The sequence below is a fragment of the Scardinius erythrophthalmus genome (assembly GCF_964197995.2).
Source record: "Scardinius erythrophthalmus genome assembly, chromosome: 6".
NCBI classification, from domain to species: domain Eukaryota; kingdom Metazoa; phylum Chordata; class Actinopteri; order Cypriniformes; family Leuciscidae; genus Scardinius; species Scardinius erythrophthalmus.
Window position 1 is genome coordinate 44,496,485 of NC_138226.1, and position 19,453 is coordinate 44,515,937.

At 39.0% G+C, this 19,453-nt stretch overlaps 1 protein-coding gene across 1 annotated transcript; it reads right to left on the minus strand.

Annotated features, from left to right (window-relative positions):
• Positions 1-3,769: 3,769 nt before the first annotated feature.
• Positions 3,770-18,997, minus strand: cd101 (CD101 molecule; the record flags this gene model as incomplete). Its single annotated transcript, XM_081367423.1, has 11 exons — positions 3,770-4,492; positions 5,498-5,881; positions 6,055-6,852; positions 6,953-7,348; positions 7,991-8,374; positions 15,318-15,692; positions 15,840-16,223; positions 16,467-16,865; positions 17,121-17,537; positions 17,827-18,195; positions 18,940-18,997. 11 exons carry the CDS (start codon positions 18,995-18,997, stop codon positions 4,281-4,283), a joined length of 4,176 nt encoding a protein of 1,391 aa, XP_081223549.1. The 3' UTR covers positions 3,770-4,280.
• Between the last annotated feature and the right edge of the window lie 456 nt (positions 18,998-19,453).

The following is a 19,453-nucleotide window of genomic DNA, read 5'->3' on the forward strand; positions in this document are numbered from 1 at the left end:
TATTAGGTCAGCCGGAACCGGGAACACTTCCCATAAATCCTGATGTACTCATTACATCATGAGAAGAATGGCATCTACGCTAATTTTAGTTTCTTTGTTTATCCCGAGGTTTTCCTGCAGCCTGCCGGATCCAGGCCGTATCCAGATCTGACGAAGGACCTTCGCCTGGACCGATGACAACGCAGTGCTGAAGTGCCAACTAGTCTCTCCCTATGGAGGATCCCACTACCACTCTACAGATAAAGCGTTGTCGGGAAAATTCGTTTTGCGTACCTACCTCGAAGTGACAAAATACAATAAAATTCTGTATCTAAATTTATAAGGAAAGACAAGTACTTGTTTAGGCTTGGTTTGTAGGGAATTACAAACCTGCGTATATTCAAAGGCACATAACTATAGAACCCATTCTAAATGCGCATGTGAACGCCATCAGCGTTTCTCACAGGTTCGCGTTTAAAGTCTGTGTGGAGAGAATGGTGTCGTCTTAGCGGACCTTAATTTAATAACAAATGATCGTTGCGACGGAAGCGAATCAATCAAAACTAACTTTAGATGGAAAATATATTTTATTAAAGAACCGCTATAAAGCGAAAAACAATCTCGGTTACCTCAAATTATCCGTTTGTTACTGTAAAGCTGCTCTGAAACAATCTACATTGTTAAAAGCACTATATAAATGAAGATGACTTGACTTGACCTGACATACTCTTTTCAACATACTATTCTTAATAGAGAAACACTTATTCAAATCCCACAGACTGTTTAGGATAGATGGACATTGGGATTGGGAGTTTAGACTGAGACGGCCTAGTAAGTGTGCATGGCTGCGTCACACATGTTCCTGCCCCACGGTCACAGCATGAAGATATTATTAAAAATTGGAAAAATACTTTGTATTTTAAAACCTTTAAACTAACTGGCTTTTTATTAATGCAGTGAATGACAAGTGTACGTTATTGACAGTTTAGTGTCCAGTGATTCATTTACACCGAAACAAAAGAAAGGATGTATGCCTTCATCTCCAAAAACATTATTTTTGTCTTACATTTCATAAGGAACTCAGATAACCTTAGTGTCGACTCGTTTTTCCCGTCAGTTCTTTTTTGTGACTGGGAATGTGTGCAAAGGATTGTGGGTGATTGAAGGATACACTTGATGCATCCTTCAAAATCAGCCGAATGAAGGACATGAAATCAAGGACGTGGCAGCCGATACATGCAGCCTTCAGTCCGAGAAACACCCTGTTAAAAGTGTCTTGGTTGTCGCTTCTGAAAGCCGGTCTTGGTTTGCATGAAGTTAAAGAGCTCAGAGTCTCTCCAACGGTTGATGACGCCAGATATCGCCAGCTTGCTGTTGAAAATGAAGTGGTGGTGTGAACAGGGCTTTATTTTGTGACACCAGGGATCGTTTATCATCAGTAATATCTACCACAAAATAAAGAAATGTTTGCCCATTTCTTTGTTATGCTAAAAAAAGATGCATTATATGGTTTAATTATTTATTTTATATATATATATATATATATATATATTTAACGGCGGCCTTTAGTCTCTGAAATCTTTAGGTCACAACACTTGAACAGTAGGCCTGAATATCACAAGCTGTATTTACTGCCTTAATATTATTGCGAAAGATAGCATAACTTTGTCTAATTTAACATGATTTGTACTTTCTTGGAAGTAAATTGTTATACAGTTTTTATATGAGTTTTTCTCTTGACAAAGTCGCCTCTGACCGCTCATTGTGGCTCAAAGAGAATAAAGCAAATTTAGTGATTTAATTACTTGTTCATCCAGGCCTGATGGCAGGAAACGTGCATTTTCTGTAAAGCTGATTTAAAACAATCTGTATTGTGAAAGTGTGGGAAAAAATATAGAAAATAAGAAATTTTCTGATGATCATAATAAAACTAAATTGCATTGATATTTTTTTATTCATTCTTCATTCACATTAATTATGAAAAAGACCTGCAGCAACAGTCTTAGAGAGAGAGTGGGCATCATTTCAGATGACTAAGAAGTTCTTGTAATTGATTATTTGATTAAGTCTAATTGTATATGTCAAGTCAACAAATTAAAACTTGATTACTCATAAATTGCAGTAAAAATATAGTGCGCATGTGATGCTCAGCACAGCATGAAATCATTGGTTGTCTGAATGAAAGCCACTTTTCACCAGTAGAGGGCGAAGTTGACCCATACCTGGACGATGAGATCACTGTTTTCTCCAGAGCTTTTTTACAACAGAAATGAACCATCACTGGACTCACCTCAGCTGGACTGTGGCAATATGTGGCAATACATTCTTCTAGATCTGCTGTACAGCAAACTCGGGTGCATTATTTTCCTGTTAGCCATATAAATAGAGGTGACTTTATGTGACCTTTAAATGTATCCTTTATCCTTTTACAGTGTGTGTATGTGTGTGTGGTTAGAACTGCAAATAACCTGCAGATACAGTGCTGTGTGAACGACACTTTTTTTTTTTTTCTTTTACAACATTTGAGGTCATAGAGATATAGGAACTTCTTTGGGTAGCAGGTGAAGCTGATATGACAACTATAACATAAAATATGACTTATGACTTAAAATATGACAATAGGACCACAAAAAAATCTTTGGAGATTATTTTTTTTCTCTTTGGAAAATATAAGTAGCGTAGACCTCTACATTTAGTCCCTGTATGGCCGTCTTCATTAGAAATAGCTTCGTACTTTATTATAATTGCGATAAGTCTTTAATTGTATATTTGTGGACAGTTGAATTAAGCTTTGATTTACAATATTACTGTTTTAACTGCATATGTGATCAAATAAATGCTATGTTGGTTTACATTTGCAGTGTAGAGAGAGGAAGAAGTGTTTCATGTGCAGTACCTATTAGAAATTCTCCTTGATTCTCAAATCCATCATTTAAAGATGGATTATAAAAACACACATTTAAACACGTGTATAATAAACCATAACATGACTTTCCCCTAATACAATGTTTCCATATTACCATTTTAGTAGACTTTCTTCCTAAACCAAATGTCTTTTAGTGGTTTCAGTCATGCAATTAGTTTTTGCAAAGAAAGCGTTTCCTCTGTGTCTTCGTGAGATCGGCCTAACATAAGCAACAAAAACCACAACCACACACCATTGTGATTGTCAAACAGATCTCCTCAGAGCTTCTCGACTTCCCGTCTACAATGGAAATGTCTGAGTAGTGCGTGTGTCGTGATCTGACTCAGTAACCACAGTGGCTGTTGCTATGTTGCTCAAGTGAAGCAACTTTAAAGAGAGGAATGGAGAGTAAAAGCCATTGATTTTAATTGAAAATATAGCAGTAACAATCAATACATGTGTTTACAATGCACAATTCCAATGCGAACACTATAATACTGTGCAATACAGTCGCAAATTATGCAATTACATGGAAAATGTCTCATAGGTCCGCTCTGTCATTAACTTCACGTCAAAGGCTGTGCATGCAGACAAACTATTGGCCATTTTTTTGTATTTTCTCAAAAATTCATCTTTCACTCAGAAGCATGGGCAGGCTGAATGACATGTTCATCCTCATGAACCATGAGCAAAATTAAGCAAGGTAAAATACAACAGAACCTACATTGCATACAACATGTGTTTAAAGGAGATTAACTATGGTTTGTGCCCACTAGGTAATATTTGCAGTGAATGAATATAGCTGCAAAGAGAATACATCTAAAATCTAACTCGACGAACAATTACATTCAGAATTTTTTTTTTTTTTTTTTTTTTTTTTTTTTACAAAACATTTAGAAAACATAAAACACTTAAATATAAGACAAGTCTGTTACATCCATCATGGTCATACCAAATTACCAGTAATAAATTATTATTAAAAAGAATACATTTCGATGTGTAGTTTCAGGACATTCTTATTTACCTGAGCATTATTTTGATTCTGTTTTAGCCACGGGTCTGTTTGGTACGCATTGAGTCCACATGAACCGGATGTGAGCCGGATGTGAGCCGGATCTGGGCCGACACTGTCTGGGTGGCCTACACTTGATGTGAAATGTAAAATCAGAGTCCTGAAACACCAGCTGAGAACAACTGGTTTAATATTATGTATGTATATTCTATTTATCTTGCCTATTGAATTTATTTAGAGTAATATTAATCATATAATACAAAAGAGAATGAACGAGTAAATAAACTTGTATCTGAGTTAAAATAGATAACCCTCAGTAACAGTGCGTTGTGTGTGTCACAGGCCCGTGTGATTAATACTGTTACTGCGGTAAACAGGTTTGGATCAGGAATGATCCGCTTCAGGAGAAGGGACCTCCGGCACAGGGGTAAGAGGGTTGTTTTCAGCCCACAGACAGGCTTTCTTTTTCTTAAGCTCACAGTTCCTCTTGTGCTCTCTTCTCAACAACAATATTATAACCAATACAAGTAAACAGATCAGAGGAATAGTGATTCCCAGCGCTGCTCCTAACGGGTCTGTCCGTTTTTCAGGATCACCTGAGGAAACAAATCAAATGTTAGATTGTTCTTTTTTTTAGAAAATCAAAATATTTTTTGTTTTGTGTATACATTAGATTTATGGTTGAATGTGCTGTAAGTTATTTTTAAAATAAGGTTAGGGTTAATGTTGTCATGATGTCATTTCCTGCAGCTCTAGAGTGATTAGTCATTTACGACTGAAGTGCTTGCCTCGAAATACATGTGTGTGCCCATAATGTGTGTGTGTGTGTGTGTGTGTGTGTGTGTGTGTGTGTGTGTGTGTGTGTGTGTGTACTTCCGGGGGATCAGGCGGCCACTAAGAGACTGGCATTGTGATGAATGGGAATGAATAGCTCTCTCCAGGTTTATAAGATATCCTTGGAGTTTGCTGACTTTGCACTGAGAGTGTCTGTGTCACAGGGGTCAGCAAGAAGGATGCTGATCCATTAACATCTTCTACTTAGTGTAGTTGAAGGGATGTAGACAGAGTAATTTAGTGACTAAAGTCTAGTGCAAATGATAAAAAATGGCTCAAATCACTTACAATAGGGGTTCACAAACTTTTTTGTCAGACAAACCTCTTAGACATAAAATATTTACTTGGACTACACCCTGAGATTTTAATTTAATATTAATAATTTATAGACACATTCACATGTTCAAGGTTCTTTAATGACAATTAATGGATACATGACATGCAAATAAACAGATTAAATATGTCATGTGTTTTAGTAAGCGTTACATTTTTATTGTTTTAATTTCAAAATAATATATAAGGCTGAATAGCTTGGCCAAAAAATACATTGAGATTATTTAGTCAAATATTGCAATTTAAACTGTGCTGTGACAGTGGATCCCCTATGAAAATGAGTTATATTGCTTCGACTGCTGCTCAGACTTCCAGGACAAAATAACGAAATAGTATTGTAGTAGTAAATAAACACTGTATTATAAGCTGTGCGTGTGTAAAAGCACATTTAAAGTATCTTTAGTATAAAGACATGTTAGTTTGTAGATAGTTACCTTCAGTGTGGACATGGACAGAGAGCTCTCCAGATTTATCTGAAACCAATTTCCTCCAGTTGTCAGCAGTTGGAAGATACTCCTCGACCTGACAGTAGTATTGCCCCCTATCAGTGGGGCGGATCTGCAGCACAGTCAGCTTGTAGTGTGTGGTAAGTGGTCGTTCAAACACCAGATGTTTATCACCGGTTGGACTGTGTAAGGTACCATCACGTCTGGCAGTGTATATAGCGACTGGTCCTTTCTCCTGAAACTTGAACCAGGTGACCTCAAAGGTAGACTTATCACTGGACTGTGACTCAATGACACAGTCAACGGTGAACCCAGCCTGATGATTGGTGAAGTTGAGCATTCGGTTCTCCTTCTTTACACGCAGTTTACTTTCTGTTTAAATCAAACACAACATCACAGATCAAACAAGAATGAAACAGAATACAGTGACACCATTAAAGACGGTCATATGTTGGTAGCCATAAGCAATATGACAGGGTTTCATAAGTTATTAATAAGACTAATAGTTGAGGAAAACTGGATAAGGTGTTAAATGGATGTATTACCAGTACTGTGAACCATCACGTTAGTTGAGCCTGATTTGGCTTGTGCCGTGAGTTCCCACTTGCCCTCACAGTCGAGCTTGTGCTGCTCAACTCTGCACTGGTAGCTTCCACTATCAGCTGTATCTGAGTTTAACACAACCAGATTGAAAGTACTAGAAGAAGGTCTAGAGAAGTGTAACCTGTCCTTGTTTTCTGTATAGTACTGCAGACGACCATTATAAGAGTATGACAATAAAGGTATCCCGCTAGAAGATTCCAGGCTATTAAACACCCATCTGAGAGTGTAGTGACGTGTAGGATCCTCTTTTTCTACACCCAAAGAGCATTCAAGCTCAAACTGCTCTCCTTCTTTGATGCTAAGATGCTTTTCAGTCCTGTCCATAGTAAAGCTGTCTGTCTTTTTGCTCTCCGCAGTGTCCACATGGACGGATAGCTCTCCAGACTTGTCTTCACCAATCCTTCTCCACTTGTTCGCAGCTGTCTGAATCCATTCAGCAACCTGACAGTAGTAAAGGCCAGTATCAATAGGGTTGATGTTTGGCACAGTCAGCTTATAGTGCATTGCACTTGGGCGTCTAAACACCAGATCTTTATCAACGATCGCACTGTGTAAGGTTCCATCACGGCTGGCATTGAAGATGATGATGGGTCGTTCGTTTCTCTGACCCCTGGACCAAGTCACCTCAAACACAGATACATCACTGGACCGTGAGTCAATGACGCAGTCAACGGTGACCCCCTCTTGCAGATTGGTGATGTTGAAGCTTTTGTCCTCCTTGTGCACATGCAGTTTGTTCTCTGATTTAATTTAAGAAATGAAAAATAAACATAAATTATCTTCTAAATCAAAAATTTATATGATTTTAGAACTCTAAATTAAAAAATATAGAATACTCACCTATAAGCTGAACACTGACATTTGTGTAACCTGACTTGTCGCTTGCCTTAAATGACCATTGCCCTTTACAGTCCAGCTGGTACTGATCAACTTGACAGTAGTAGCGCCCCCTGTCTTCCTGGATGGCTCTATGTATAGCCAAGTGAAAGACACCCACTGCTGGGCTGGAGAAGAGGAGTCGTCCCTCAAACTCAAAGCTGTTGAATATCAGACGGCCATCATAATTATAATTAAGAAGTGTCAAACTGGAGGACTGATCTCGGTTATACCACCAGGAAAGGGAATAGCGAAGTGTGGAATCAGAACCAATACCCTCCACTGAGCAATTCAACACCAGCTGCTCTCCCTCTTTAACCTTCAGCTGAGTGTTAGCTTTATTCATTCTGAAATCACTGGCTGAAAGAGAAAAGTACAACATCCATAAGTGGGTTATGATATGAGGTTTTTTTCTGAATTTCTTAATTTATTCAAAAATACATAATTTATATAAATACATACATGCAACAATTTGAATAAATCTCTTGATGTTTTAATTTCTGAATTAAAAGTAATTTTGATATTTTTGGTGGCATAAAGTTAAAAATGTGGTAACAACTTAACCCAAAGCACTTTCATGGCAATTTGTAACTATTTAATGTTTTAGTGAATTGGTGGCTAATTCGTATTCGAAAATACTTATGTCCCACTGATGATTATGATTAGGGATGGGGTTAGAGGTGAACTTAAACTATTTGTTAAATAGTTATGTTTTCTCATTAGATCGGCTTGCCTGAATCTCATTATATCATGAGAATAAAAAGGTCTCATTTTTTAAAAAAATAGTATATTGTATTATTTCTTAGAAAAAGTTTAAAATATTGGAAACACTTTTTAAACTAGACTTTTATTTGACCCAAGTAAAGAAGAGTTTTCTTAATCATTAAAAACGTATTTGTGTGAAGAATATTGCAGTTCAGTGAAACGACCATTGCAATGAAGTGCAATGAAGTGTGTGTGTGTGTGTGTGTGTGTGTGTGTGTGTGTGTGTGTTTTCTTTACCTTTCTCATTGACAACAAGCTCTGTGGAACCAGACATTTTCTTTAGGGAATACCAGTCTCCAAGAGGATCCTGAAGCCACTCTTCCACCTCACAGCGATACTGTCCACTGTCAGATGTTCTGACCTGATGGAGAGTCAGCTGGAAGGTCTGTTTCTGTCTTACTTCCATGCGGATTCTCTGGTCCATCTCTAGTCCAGCTGCGGGGCCAAACTTGACAACAGCATCTAGGTCCATAGTTAAGAGCATCTGGGACCCAGTCATCCATGTAATCGTGAAACGAGAAGTATTTGTGGTTGTCGTCAGGACTGAGCATTCAATCTTAGCATCAGTGTTGACAGTGGTTTCCAGGCGAGACTTGAGTCTGGACAGGCTCATCTTGCTGACTGTTGGTAAACATTCAAAGTGGGGAGAGAGAGAGACAGAAATATTCAGTAAATTGTAGATCAGTAATGAATCTACAGTTGTCTAAATGCTTTATAAAAGCAGTGGATATTTTGCAGCTCTGTGAAAGGACATGTACAAATGTTCTGTAATTTAATTTACATGCTTGAAACACAAACACACACAATGTTGGCATATGTGGTCACATGTGTTTGTTCTGTTTGAGCCATGGTTAAGTTTCCAGTTCTCCTTTTCAATTGATATCTCTCGGTTTTCGTCTTCTCATTGTAAAAGCTTTATGTCCTGAAGTGACAACATAAAATACAGTTTAAAACATTTACAAAATATACATTTCTAATATAGTTCCAGGTTCAGGAAGCTGTTGTCTGTTAAATGCACTGTACACAAGCTAACTTTTGGGTTTTACTGGTCAGGAACAGCGTTACAAATAAATCTTAACAACTAATTTGTAATTTCATCCAATTTCAGTAGCTCAAGGAACAGGGTTTTGCTTTTGCATAGAACAACAGCATCTCCAAGACATGGTGACAACACCACAATTCACTAAATCCTCATCTTCTTTCTTTATGTATGCCTTTGGCCGGACATTATGGTAATATTTCACTTTGTGACATAGATGTTTGTAGAAGTAATATCTGGACGGTGTAATATCAAGGTGTTTTAGGCAGGTCCGTGTCACGGGCATGCCTTGGACAGCTTGCTGAGGCTTGAGATGAAGAACATGCAAAGCGAGCGCTCTGGATAATGAATTTGGCATTTGCCAACTCCAAAAAAACCCTGGTGTGAGACTCCCTGTGCTACAAGTATTGCAGGCTAATGGGAGGAATGGCAGAGCTGCAAAAATACTGTTATGGTCCTGTCTTCTGTCACGGGTGGCTGTTAGAGTTCTCAACGGGTCGGGCCGGCCCGACAAACCCGACGGGACCCGCGGGTTCGGGCCGGGTTCGGGTCGAAAATATAATCAAATGACTCGGGTCGGGTCGGACCTCGGGCTTAATCTTTTCCGCTCAGTAAAAAAAAAAAAAAAAAAAAAAAACATTTATTAATCATCGCTGCTGGTCACCGTAAAGAAAGTCTGGCTGCTGCGTGTAACGTGCATCATGGAGAGGGGCGGGGGCAGACCTGACGCCTTTAGCCTCGAGAAGAAGATGGAGTTGGTGAGAAGTAAACTTGCCGCAGGTGAATTCACCGTCGCTACTACAGCCTATTTATATATTTAAAGTTAATTGTTTCAGTTGTTTGTATTGTTTGTATTGTTAAAAGGCGTGAACATTAAAGGTTGATTTGAATTCCCGTCTGCTGGTCATGATAATACGTGTATGAGAGAAAAAAAAAACTGACGCGGCGTCGGGCCGCGGGTCGGGTTCGGGCAGATAATTCATGTTTATGTGTCGGGTTACATCGGGTCCGGGCTTTAAAAGCCACGGGCCGGGTCGGGTCGGGTTGTAATTTTCAGGCCCGTTGAGAACTCTAGTGGCTGTTGCAAGGAAGTGCACGACGAAGGAGAATACCAGGAAATAGTCATTAATCCAACAATGAAAGCCACACACAGGAAACAACTTCTTAATACTGATGAGATAGGACAAAGAGCTGAACAAAACAAGGAGCAATTATACCAGAACTAAATGAGGGAACTTGTGAATTAGGAATGGAATCATTAATCACACTGGGAAACTGGGTCAAATGATAGGCACAGGGATAAACAGAACCAACACACAACAGAACATAACCCTGACAGTCTGAAGTAGTTTTAGAATAAATTCATATGTAGGAGACTATGAGCTTATCTATGAGTATGAGATCTTATACATGCACAGATACATTACACACTAAAGGTAAACATTAAAAAAGCATCATATGACCCCCCATTTAAAACTATGAAATAATACCAATGGAATTATTATGTAATAACCAAAAATGTTAAACAAATCAGCCCCTCTTTATATTAGGAGTATTTAACTACTATGCACACATTACATTATGTATTTATTGCGTGCATACATGTTGTTATGCAAAACTTTGGCCAGATTCATTTGTTTCTATTAGGGGTAACACTTTAATTTTAATGTTAAATGTATTTACTATATTGATAACAGTGATGATACAGTAATAGCTATTGATTACGATGACATCACTTTTTGTGCAGTCTTTCTCTGTTGGGAACTTGTTTGACTGATAATACCTATTCTGGATGTAAACACTTTAGGACAGAAAAGTAGAGGTCTGCTACCCAACCCGAGCCCGATGTGTCCAGACGAACTTGTGGGTTTTGAGTCGGGTTTGGGTTAATGTTTCATGAATATCTTAGGGAACAGGTTGGGTTTGGGTTTGTAATTAAGAAAAACTATATACATCTTCCACGCTCTTTTGGTCACAACAGAGCAGACGGCATTCAACCCTAAACTATGTGATTAACTTTGATAAGGCAAACAATTACTGAGGGAAAACATATTGGGCTACAGTGCCAAATGATGCAGGGAAAGCTGCACTGCAATGAATTCTACTGAATTGGTTTATAGCTAAAATGCCAGCTGCTCTGTCCTCAGCTCTGGATTCGAGTTCTGCCACAGGAAAATCAAAGTACTTAAGACATTCTTTGATACAGTCCTTGTAACGCTTTTTGGGCAACCTTGACTCCTGTGGTCTTAAGTCAGCACTCTGTAGAGGATCTATCATGGGATACGGGAACTGTCCATATGTATAACATGGCCTCTCCAACAAACATGATCATGGCCTCGACACTGACCAGGCCGCTCTGTCCAAAACTCTGTCCTGCTATTTGATGCTGATGATTGACGATAGAGACCTCTGATGGAATTGCTCAAGCTGTTTCAGGTGCTTTCAGTAAAGTGTCCAGGTTTCACAGCCATAGAAAAGACTAGTGAGCATGAACAACCTGTATACCCTGATTTGATGAAGCTGGTTGCCAGCTTGTTCTTGTGGGTCTGTACTCTTTGATGCACACGACTGAGGGATTGGCTGGCTTTTCTGATGCATGAAGAAATCTCCTTGTCTAGTGAGTCATCAGAAGGGATGATGCTTTGTTACTTCTTTGGTCACTATAGGTGGAGGGGCTCTAGAGCCAGTAGCAGGTTAAAATAAGACCTCAGTCTTACTAAGACTGATGGTGAGGCCAAATAGATGTGCAACTTCTGTTCATAATGACTTTTAGATCCAACACAGAGTGTGCCATAAGGACACAGTCATCAGCAAACAGGATCAGTATCAGCCGTTCAATCGATTTGGTATTCAGTCTACGGAGATCAAAAAGGGAGCCGGGTACACTCCTCTCTCTAGTCCTTATAGAGAATGTGCCAGGAAGCAGGCAAAGAACAGGTTAAAAAGGTTGGGAGCAAGCACACATCCTTGCCACACCCCATATGAAATGTCAAATGAAAGTGAAGCATCTCCATTGGAGAGGACAAGCCCATCATTCTGTGGTGAAAGAGGCAGATCAAGTTTGTAAAATTTCTGGGGCATCCAAACTTTACAAGAATGGTCCACAGGGCTTCTCTATTTATGGGGTCAAAAGCCTTTGTAAGGTCGATAAAAAAAGCATAGAAATTCTCATGCTGCTTGGTGCATTTTTCCTGAACCTGCCTGACTGTGAAGACCATGTAAATGGTGCTTCGGCCATGTCTGAATCCTCACTGAGCCTCTGGCAAGGACTTCTCTGAGATGGAGTCAATCAGCCTATTTAGAATTCTTGCAATGATCTTTCCAGAGATTGACAGAAGTGAGATGCCTCTGTACTTGCCACAGTGCTTTCCTGCCCTTATTCTTAAAGATGGTTGGCCTCTTTGAATTATTGTGGCATGATTTCCTCATCCCAGATGTTGGTCAAGATGCAGAGGAATGTGCAGAGCATTTCCAGGCTTGCCACTTTGAAAATCTCAGCAGGGTACCTATACACAATACCTGCACAAGTAGAGCCCTATTCGGACAGGAATAGTTTAGAATAGAGGACATTGATAGTTTAACTGAATGTATTACAGATTATATTAACTTCTGTGTTGAAAACACAGTACCTACCAAAAAGATCAAATGTTATTCAAACAACAAGCCTTGGGTCACCTCTGAGTTAAAAGTACTATTAAACAAGAAAAAGAGGGCCTTTCTAGTGGGTGATAAGGATGAGCAAAAGAGAGTACAGAGGTTACTAAAAGTTAAAGTTAGAGAGGGGAAAGAGAGTTATAAGTTAAAAACGGAACAGAAACTACAACAAAAGAATGTGAGAGGTGTTTGGAAAGATCTAAATATGATGTCTGGACATGAAAATAAAGTAAGGAGGTATATTGCCCCTGGTGGTCAGACATGGGTAGATGGATTAAATTTATTTTTTAATAGATTTGATGCTGGGTCTAATGATGATCTTGAACATCTCCCACTAAGTAGTTTACCACAGAGCTCTCCACTATATCTACCCCCAGCTATTAGCTCATCCTTTTCTCCCATTTCTCCCATTTGTGAATATATTCCTGGCTTTTCTATGTCAGTTGAACAAGTAAGAAATGGGTTAAGGAGAATTAAGATAAATAAATCTCAAGGTCCGGATGGCATTAATCCTAGAGTCCTTAAGGCCTGTGCTGATCAGATTTGTAGGGTGGTTCACTATATTTTTAATTTGAGTCTGCGCTTGGAGAAATTACCTGTTTTATGGAAGACATCATGCATAGTACCCGTACCCAAGTTAACAAATCCCAAGGAGTTCTCACATTATAGACCAATAGCTTTAACGTCACAGTTAATGAAGGTGTTTGAGAGACTAGTACTAGATCATTTAAAGTCAGTATTGTGTAGTGCTGTGGATAAACTTCAGTTTGCTTATAAAACCGGTGTTGGGGTTGACGATGCACTTATATACCTCTTGCATAAATCTTTAAGTCATTTAGAGACCTCGGGCAGTACTGTCAGAATCACTTTCTTTGACTTCTCTAGTGCGTTTAATACTATTCAGCCCTCACTACTGCAAAGTAAGATGGAAAATGTTGGAGTACATCATGGTATGGTAAATTGGATAATTGACTATCTTTCCAATAGACCACAGTATGTGAGGATGCAGGACTGTGTCTCTCAAGTAGTGAAGTGCAGCACTGGAGTCCCTCAGGGAACGGTTTTAGCTCCATTTTTGTTCACTTTTTATACGTCAGATTTCCAGTATAATTCTAAATCCTGTCACCTTCAGAAATTTTCTGACGACTCCGCAATTGTTGGCTGTATAACGGACCATGATGAGAGTGAATATAGGGAGTTGTTAAAGAGTTTTGTGGACTGGTGTGAGAAAAATTGTCTCAGGCTAAATGCTAGTAAGACAAAGGAAGTTGTAGTTGATTTTAGTAGATTTCCTCAGCAAGTGGTACCAGTAAAAATAAGAGAGTCAGAAGTTGAGATTGTAAAAACTTACAAGTATTTGGGTGTGTATTTGAATAATAAGCTCAATTGGTCTGACAACACAATGCAAGTCTATAAGAAAGGTCAAAGTCGTATTCATTTGTTAAGGCGACTGAGGTCCTTTGGTGTAAGTCATGTACTACTTAAGACCTTCTATGACTCTGTGGTCTCATCTGTGATCTTGTACTCTGTCACAAGTTGGGGAGGGGGACTGCTAGAAAAGGAGAAGAATAAGTTAAATAAACTGATAAAGAAGGCAGGTTCTGTTGTAGGGAGTGTGTTACCCAACTTAGAGGTGATAATACAGGATAGAATGATCGGGAAACTCTCTTCTATGATGAAGTATGATTGTCATCCCCTAAATGAAATAGTTCGTGATTTTATGAGTACTCACAGTTTAAGATTAATCCATCCACGCTGTTACAGGGAGCGTTATAGGAAGTCTTTTTTTCCTACTGCAATTAAGTTGTATAATCAGTGTTATTCAAGATGACATACTTTTTATGATTTATGTTTTTGTATAATCACAATGCTTTGCGACTTGATACTGGAGAATGAGTCTTGTGTTGTTTGGGAATGTTGTTTTAAAGTTGTTTTAATCTATTCATTGTATGGTTGTGCTGCTGCGACACCTAAATTTCCCTCTGGGGATTAATAAAGTTAATCAATCAATCAATAGTTTAACATGGAGAGGTGGGGTAAAGCAATAATTACAAGAGCTTCTCTGTGATTTTAGTCCCGTCTGAATGTGCCATCTAAGTAATCATTACGGACAATGTCAGTAAAGATTACAACAACTTTTACCTTCAGTAAAAAGGTCCGGAAAAATTACCTCAGGTAATACTAATCCCGTGCGAATAGACCCGCTGTAAATATGTACGTAAATATTAAGCTTTACGGCTGGTAATTTCTTTGGTTGCAGTGAATGGCCAGGTGTTCTTCAGTACTCCAGCTTGTCCTATGCACTCCACAGTGTGCTGCTTCACCACCTTCCTGACCATTCAACCATAGTGGTTTCATTTGCCTGTTCGGTGTAGACTTTACATGTCTACACATGTATCCCTACACAACTATCCCCTGAATCTAACCCTTCCCACTATCATTAATAGTAAGAAAATATTGTCAATTAACATTACCAAACACATATTTGTGTAATTATAAAATAATGGGTGACCAGGTTGGGATATGGGTAGGGTTAGAAGAAGGGTAGGTTTAAAAGCAGCGTAATTGTTGTTTTAATTTCTACAGTGTGATTACATGTGCAATTACTGTATGTGCAGATACTTTAAATATAAGTACAATGTAACATGTTGTATGAACATATTTTATATATGTACATAGTAGTTAATGACACCTAATGTAACATCAGACTAAACAACTTACAGTATATTTGTCTGCAAAACTAATTTTAAGCATTTCAGCATAGGCCTTAAGATCAAAAGATATAAGAGTAGAAAGACTAATGTATGTTCAAATGTTTGATGTAGAATGTACCTTCTTAATACAATTATGAAAAAAAAAAGCTGTATTTACCAGGTTTTTGTACAGTCACCGCCAGCAGGTTGGAGTTCTTCATGGCTTTCTGTACATACTTTTGATAGGCATCAACTTGGCACTGGTACTGTCCTCCGTGTTGCTTGCTGGCTCGTGGCACAATGAGCAAAAAATGTGTGGCTGACGGCTGTGTCTGAATGGACAGCTGATAGTTTCTCTGATCTGCTCCCCAGGCGATTTCTCCAGTGTGGCGTATGGATAAAATTTCCGTTTGTACAGTTGAATTGGGGGGCTGAAACATCCAGCGTACAGCCAGAGACACTTTAGGCCCTTTGACTATACATAGTAATTCTACTGGAGAATTTATATGCACATTTGTTGTACGACTTATCAAGGTCACCTGCATTAGAGATTCTGAAAAGAAATGTCTGCAGTGATTATTCATACTCTGGTATCAGTAACATGCAGTAGAAATATAAGTAATGACAAAGAATTTATGTCAGCAAATCTAGACAATTTCTCTGATCCTGAGAATAATGTGTGATTATATAACAGTCTTACCAATAGAATTAACCGAAATGGCTTTTTGCTGAGACTGTGTGTTGGCTTTCGTCATCTCTCCATTGCTCTGTACGGTCCACTCAGACACACTGCACCTGTATTCGCCACTATCAGATGTTGCAGATGCAGCGATCTCCAGGGTAAAGTTTCCAGCTGGAGAATGGAGGGTTTGGACGTGTCTGTCCTGATACTTTGTCCCAATATCTTTCATCACTCCCTCATGGGTCAGACTGATGACATCACTGAAGGAATCCCGTGAGTCTTTCTTGTGTTGCCATGACACTGATAAAGGACCGTTGGATCTGGACACCAAGCAGGTGACCTGTAGAGTATCTCCCTCCGTCACAGCATCCTTCGTCACCATGACCAGCGTCAGATCACTCTCTGACCAGACAGGCAAATAAACAGGCAATGTCAGTGTCTTGTGATGCAATAACATATAATTGAATTATTTATTTTTATCTGTGTATTTATATAGTTGTTATAAATAATAATTATATTTCACATTACATGGTAGATGTCTAGAATGTTCTTGACAGTGGAAATGACCAGAACACCTAAGCAACTGAATTGCAACACAATAAAGTCCACTTGACTGTAGAGGAGAAACACCGTGGCATTATTTACCTTTGGCCGTGATGCTCACAGTCTCTGCACTGGACAGTTGTTTTTGTATTTTTCTGAAGGTGCCATCATCATTCATGTCTTCCTGCCACACTTCACACTGGTATTGGCCCAGGTCTTCAGCCCTAGCCGAACGGATGGTCAGCAAGTAGTCCGTGCGACTGCTTTTCACTGCTCTCATCTCCGCTGCATTCTCTCTCTCTTTATAACTGTCAAACACGGTGAGCATCCCAGAAGATCCAATCTGAGCCACGTTCTTCTGGTCCTTCAGCCAGGTCACCGAAAATAAATGACCAGGAAGACTCTGTGCCTTCACACTGCAGTGGATGTCCAGGGAATCTCCCACCTGTAGGGCCTCCTTTGAGGCCTTCATATAGACACTGAACGAACCTGCCTCAGCCACTTATGAAACACAGGAAAAAGCAGGAGTAATTGTACTGTAAACTATTGACAGCAGAGAGCATAAAATGACTGAAATTTAAGAGACATTTAGAAAAATGTGTAGATAAATGTGAATAAATATCAACATTTTAAGGGCATTTTTTGTTACTTTTGTACTCTAAATTCTGTTGGGTCACTAGGTGTAAAGTCTGGGTCCTGAAGCAAACCCAGTTGAGAAACTCTGGTTTAAATTACAACATATAGGCTAAATCTTACCAATTTGTTTGACCTCCACGTTACATGGTGTGCTGGTTTGGTGGGCAATCTGTGTCCAGGAACGGTCTGGGTCTTGGATCCACTCAATGGCTTTGCAGTAGATTTTCCCCTGGTCTGACTGCTGCACTTGCAACATCTTCAGTCTGAAGGTTGTGTCCTCCACCTTATCCATGCTGATAAGACCTCTGTGGTAGCGATCCTCAAATCCAGCTCCTGGCTTTACAGTCAGATCTTTGTCCAGAGTGATGATTGGTCGGGGGTTCTCATCCGCTTCACTGTGGACAAACCAGCTGACCGACAGATGGGTGTGCTGATAAGTTTCACTGGAGACCTGGCACTCAAGCTGAAGAGGATCACCTTCAGACAAGCTCTGAGAGGAAGAGCCAGAGTACGAGGCCTTCAGGGTGTCCTCAATCACTGTGGATTTTTGCATTGAAAACATTAGTAACGGGTGATCGACCATTATGTGTTTTCAATACCAATATCTAGAGAGTAACTGATGGCTGATATAATAGTGATTCAAATAAATATATGTACAACTTCAGCTTATAGCTGATCATCTTCTGTTGGGATGAATGGAAATGGCAATGGATGCTAACAGATGGATCTCTCTAGATATAGATCTGCCAATGAAATGTCAGTAATCTCAAAATAGCCAAATCATCTGATTGATCACCAAAACACTCAAGATAAAGACATATCTTACCATTAAGTTTTGTTTCTGCTTCATAACTTCCGAAATATCCACCATCTGTGTTTGGGGTTTGACAGAAGTAATCACCAGCATCCCCTTCCAGCAAATGTTTGATCCACAAGAGAACTGAAGATCCTGACAACCTCTCAATCTCAATATCTTTTTCCCTTACTCTCTTGGAGTACATTGCCCAGGCAAAGTCTTGATCTTCAGTACTGATGATATTTATATCCATGTTTGATTTCTTGACCTTAAATTCAAAATCCTGCACAGGTGGGCCTTTGAACCCACTAACATTACAGGATATGGAGATGGGGTATCCTTGTACTCTATACAGAGGACCGTCCTGGATTTGGACCAGACGCTGGCCGTAGCACAGATCTGTGTGGAGAGATGCATTAGACAGGCAAATCTTAAATACTTCACCCAAAAAATGGTTTGTCATCATTTACTTTCCCAAACATGTGTGACTCACTTTCAATGTTTTTATTTTCACACAATTTTTTTTCCATACAACAAAGTGAATGGGGGCTAGGGATATTAAGCTCCAAAAATAAATAAAAATAAAAAACTATTACAAAAATTATCCTAAAAGTGATCCATGCATATAATAAGTCAATTGAACCCATATGATAGATTTGTGTGACTGCATTAGTTCTCTCTCATCTTTTCACACAGCAAGACTGAATATGTAGAAGTGCAAAATAAGATTTAAGAGCTTCAGCAGAGTGATTGAATTTTGTATTGCAAAACACTTGAGCTGCTATCGCGGTTGGATACGGGTAAGGTTAGGACAGGTTTCGTTGTATGGGTAAGTATGGGTAAACTATAAGTTTAAGGGTGGGTTAAGGTGTAAGATAAGTGTCAACAGTGTAATTATTGATGTAAATATAGATAATAATTACAGCTGTAATTACATTCAGATATTTATTTAAACATAAGTACCATGTAAAAACATGTATACAATAAGTGCATTGCATCAAATTAATTTAATTTAAAATGTATTCATTAAAATTTTAGTACATAGTAGTCACCTAATACAGTGTCCAAGTGGAACCAAATGATAAATTCTCAGTCTATATATTTGTAATCTTTATAATATAATGAAATGATATTCAGTCTTACCCCCCTGCAGGAGTCCTGTGAGACACAGCAACAGCGGCAGGTGCCAAAAGTCCACCATCCTTAATCTGATCAATCCTTTCGCTTTCTCTCTCATCTCCTCAGTACAAGTTAATCCAGAAAGAGAACCTAAACCTGATATATGGTCTCTGACGCAAGTGACTGTGACACATCAGATAAAAAGGAGGAAACGAATGCACTGAATATTGGTTTCCTGTTGTCTCGCACAACTCTTCACACTTGCCTCATTTCCTCCAAGTTTTCATCATTACATTTGTGAAGAATGCTTTGTAACAGACCAACAGTCTATATGGAGCATGACTGATATTATACACTGACTGAAAATCTGCAGTTTTGTGCTAGTTCATTTTTTCAAAGTGGTGCATAGAGAGGAGAGTCGAACTTGTCAGTGAAAATTACTTACCTTACCACTATGTTGTCATTTGGTTATTACTGCGATTGTTTCATGTGAGGTACAGGATGCTGGGAGACGGGACTGAAATTCTCTGGTCATTGA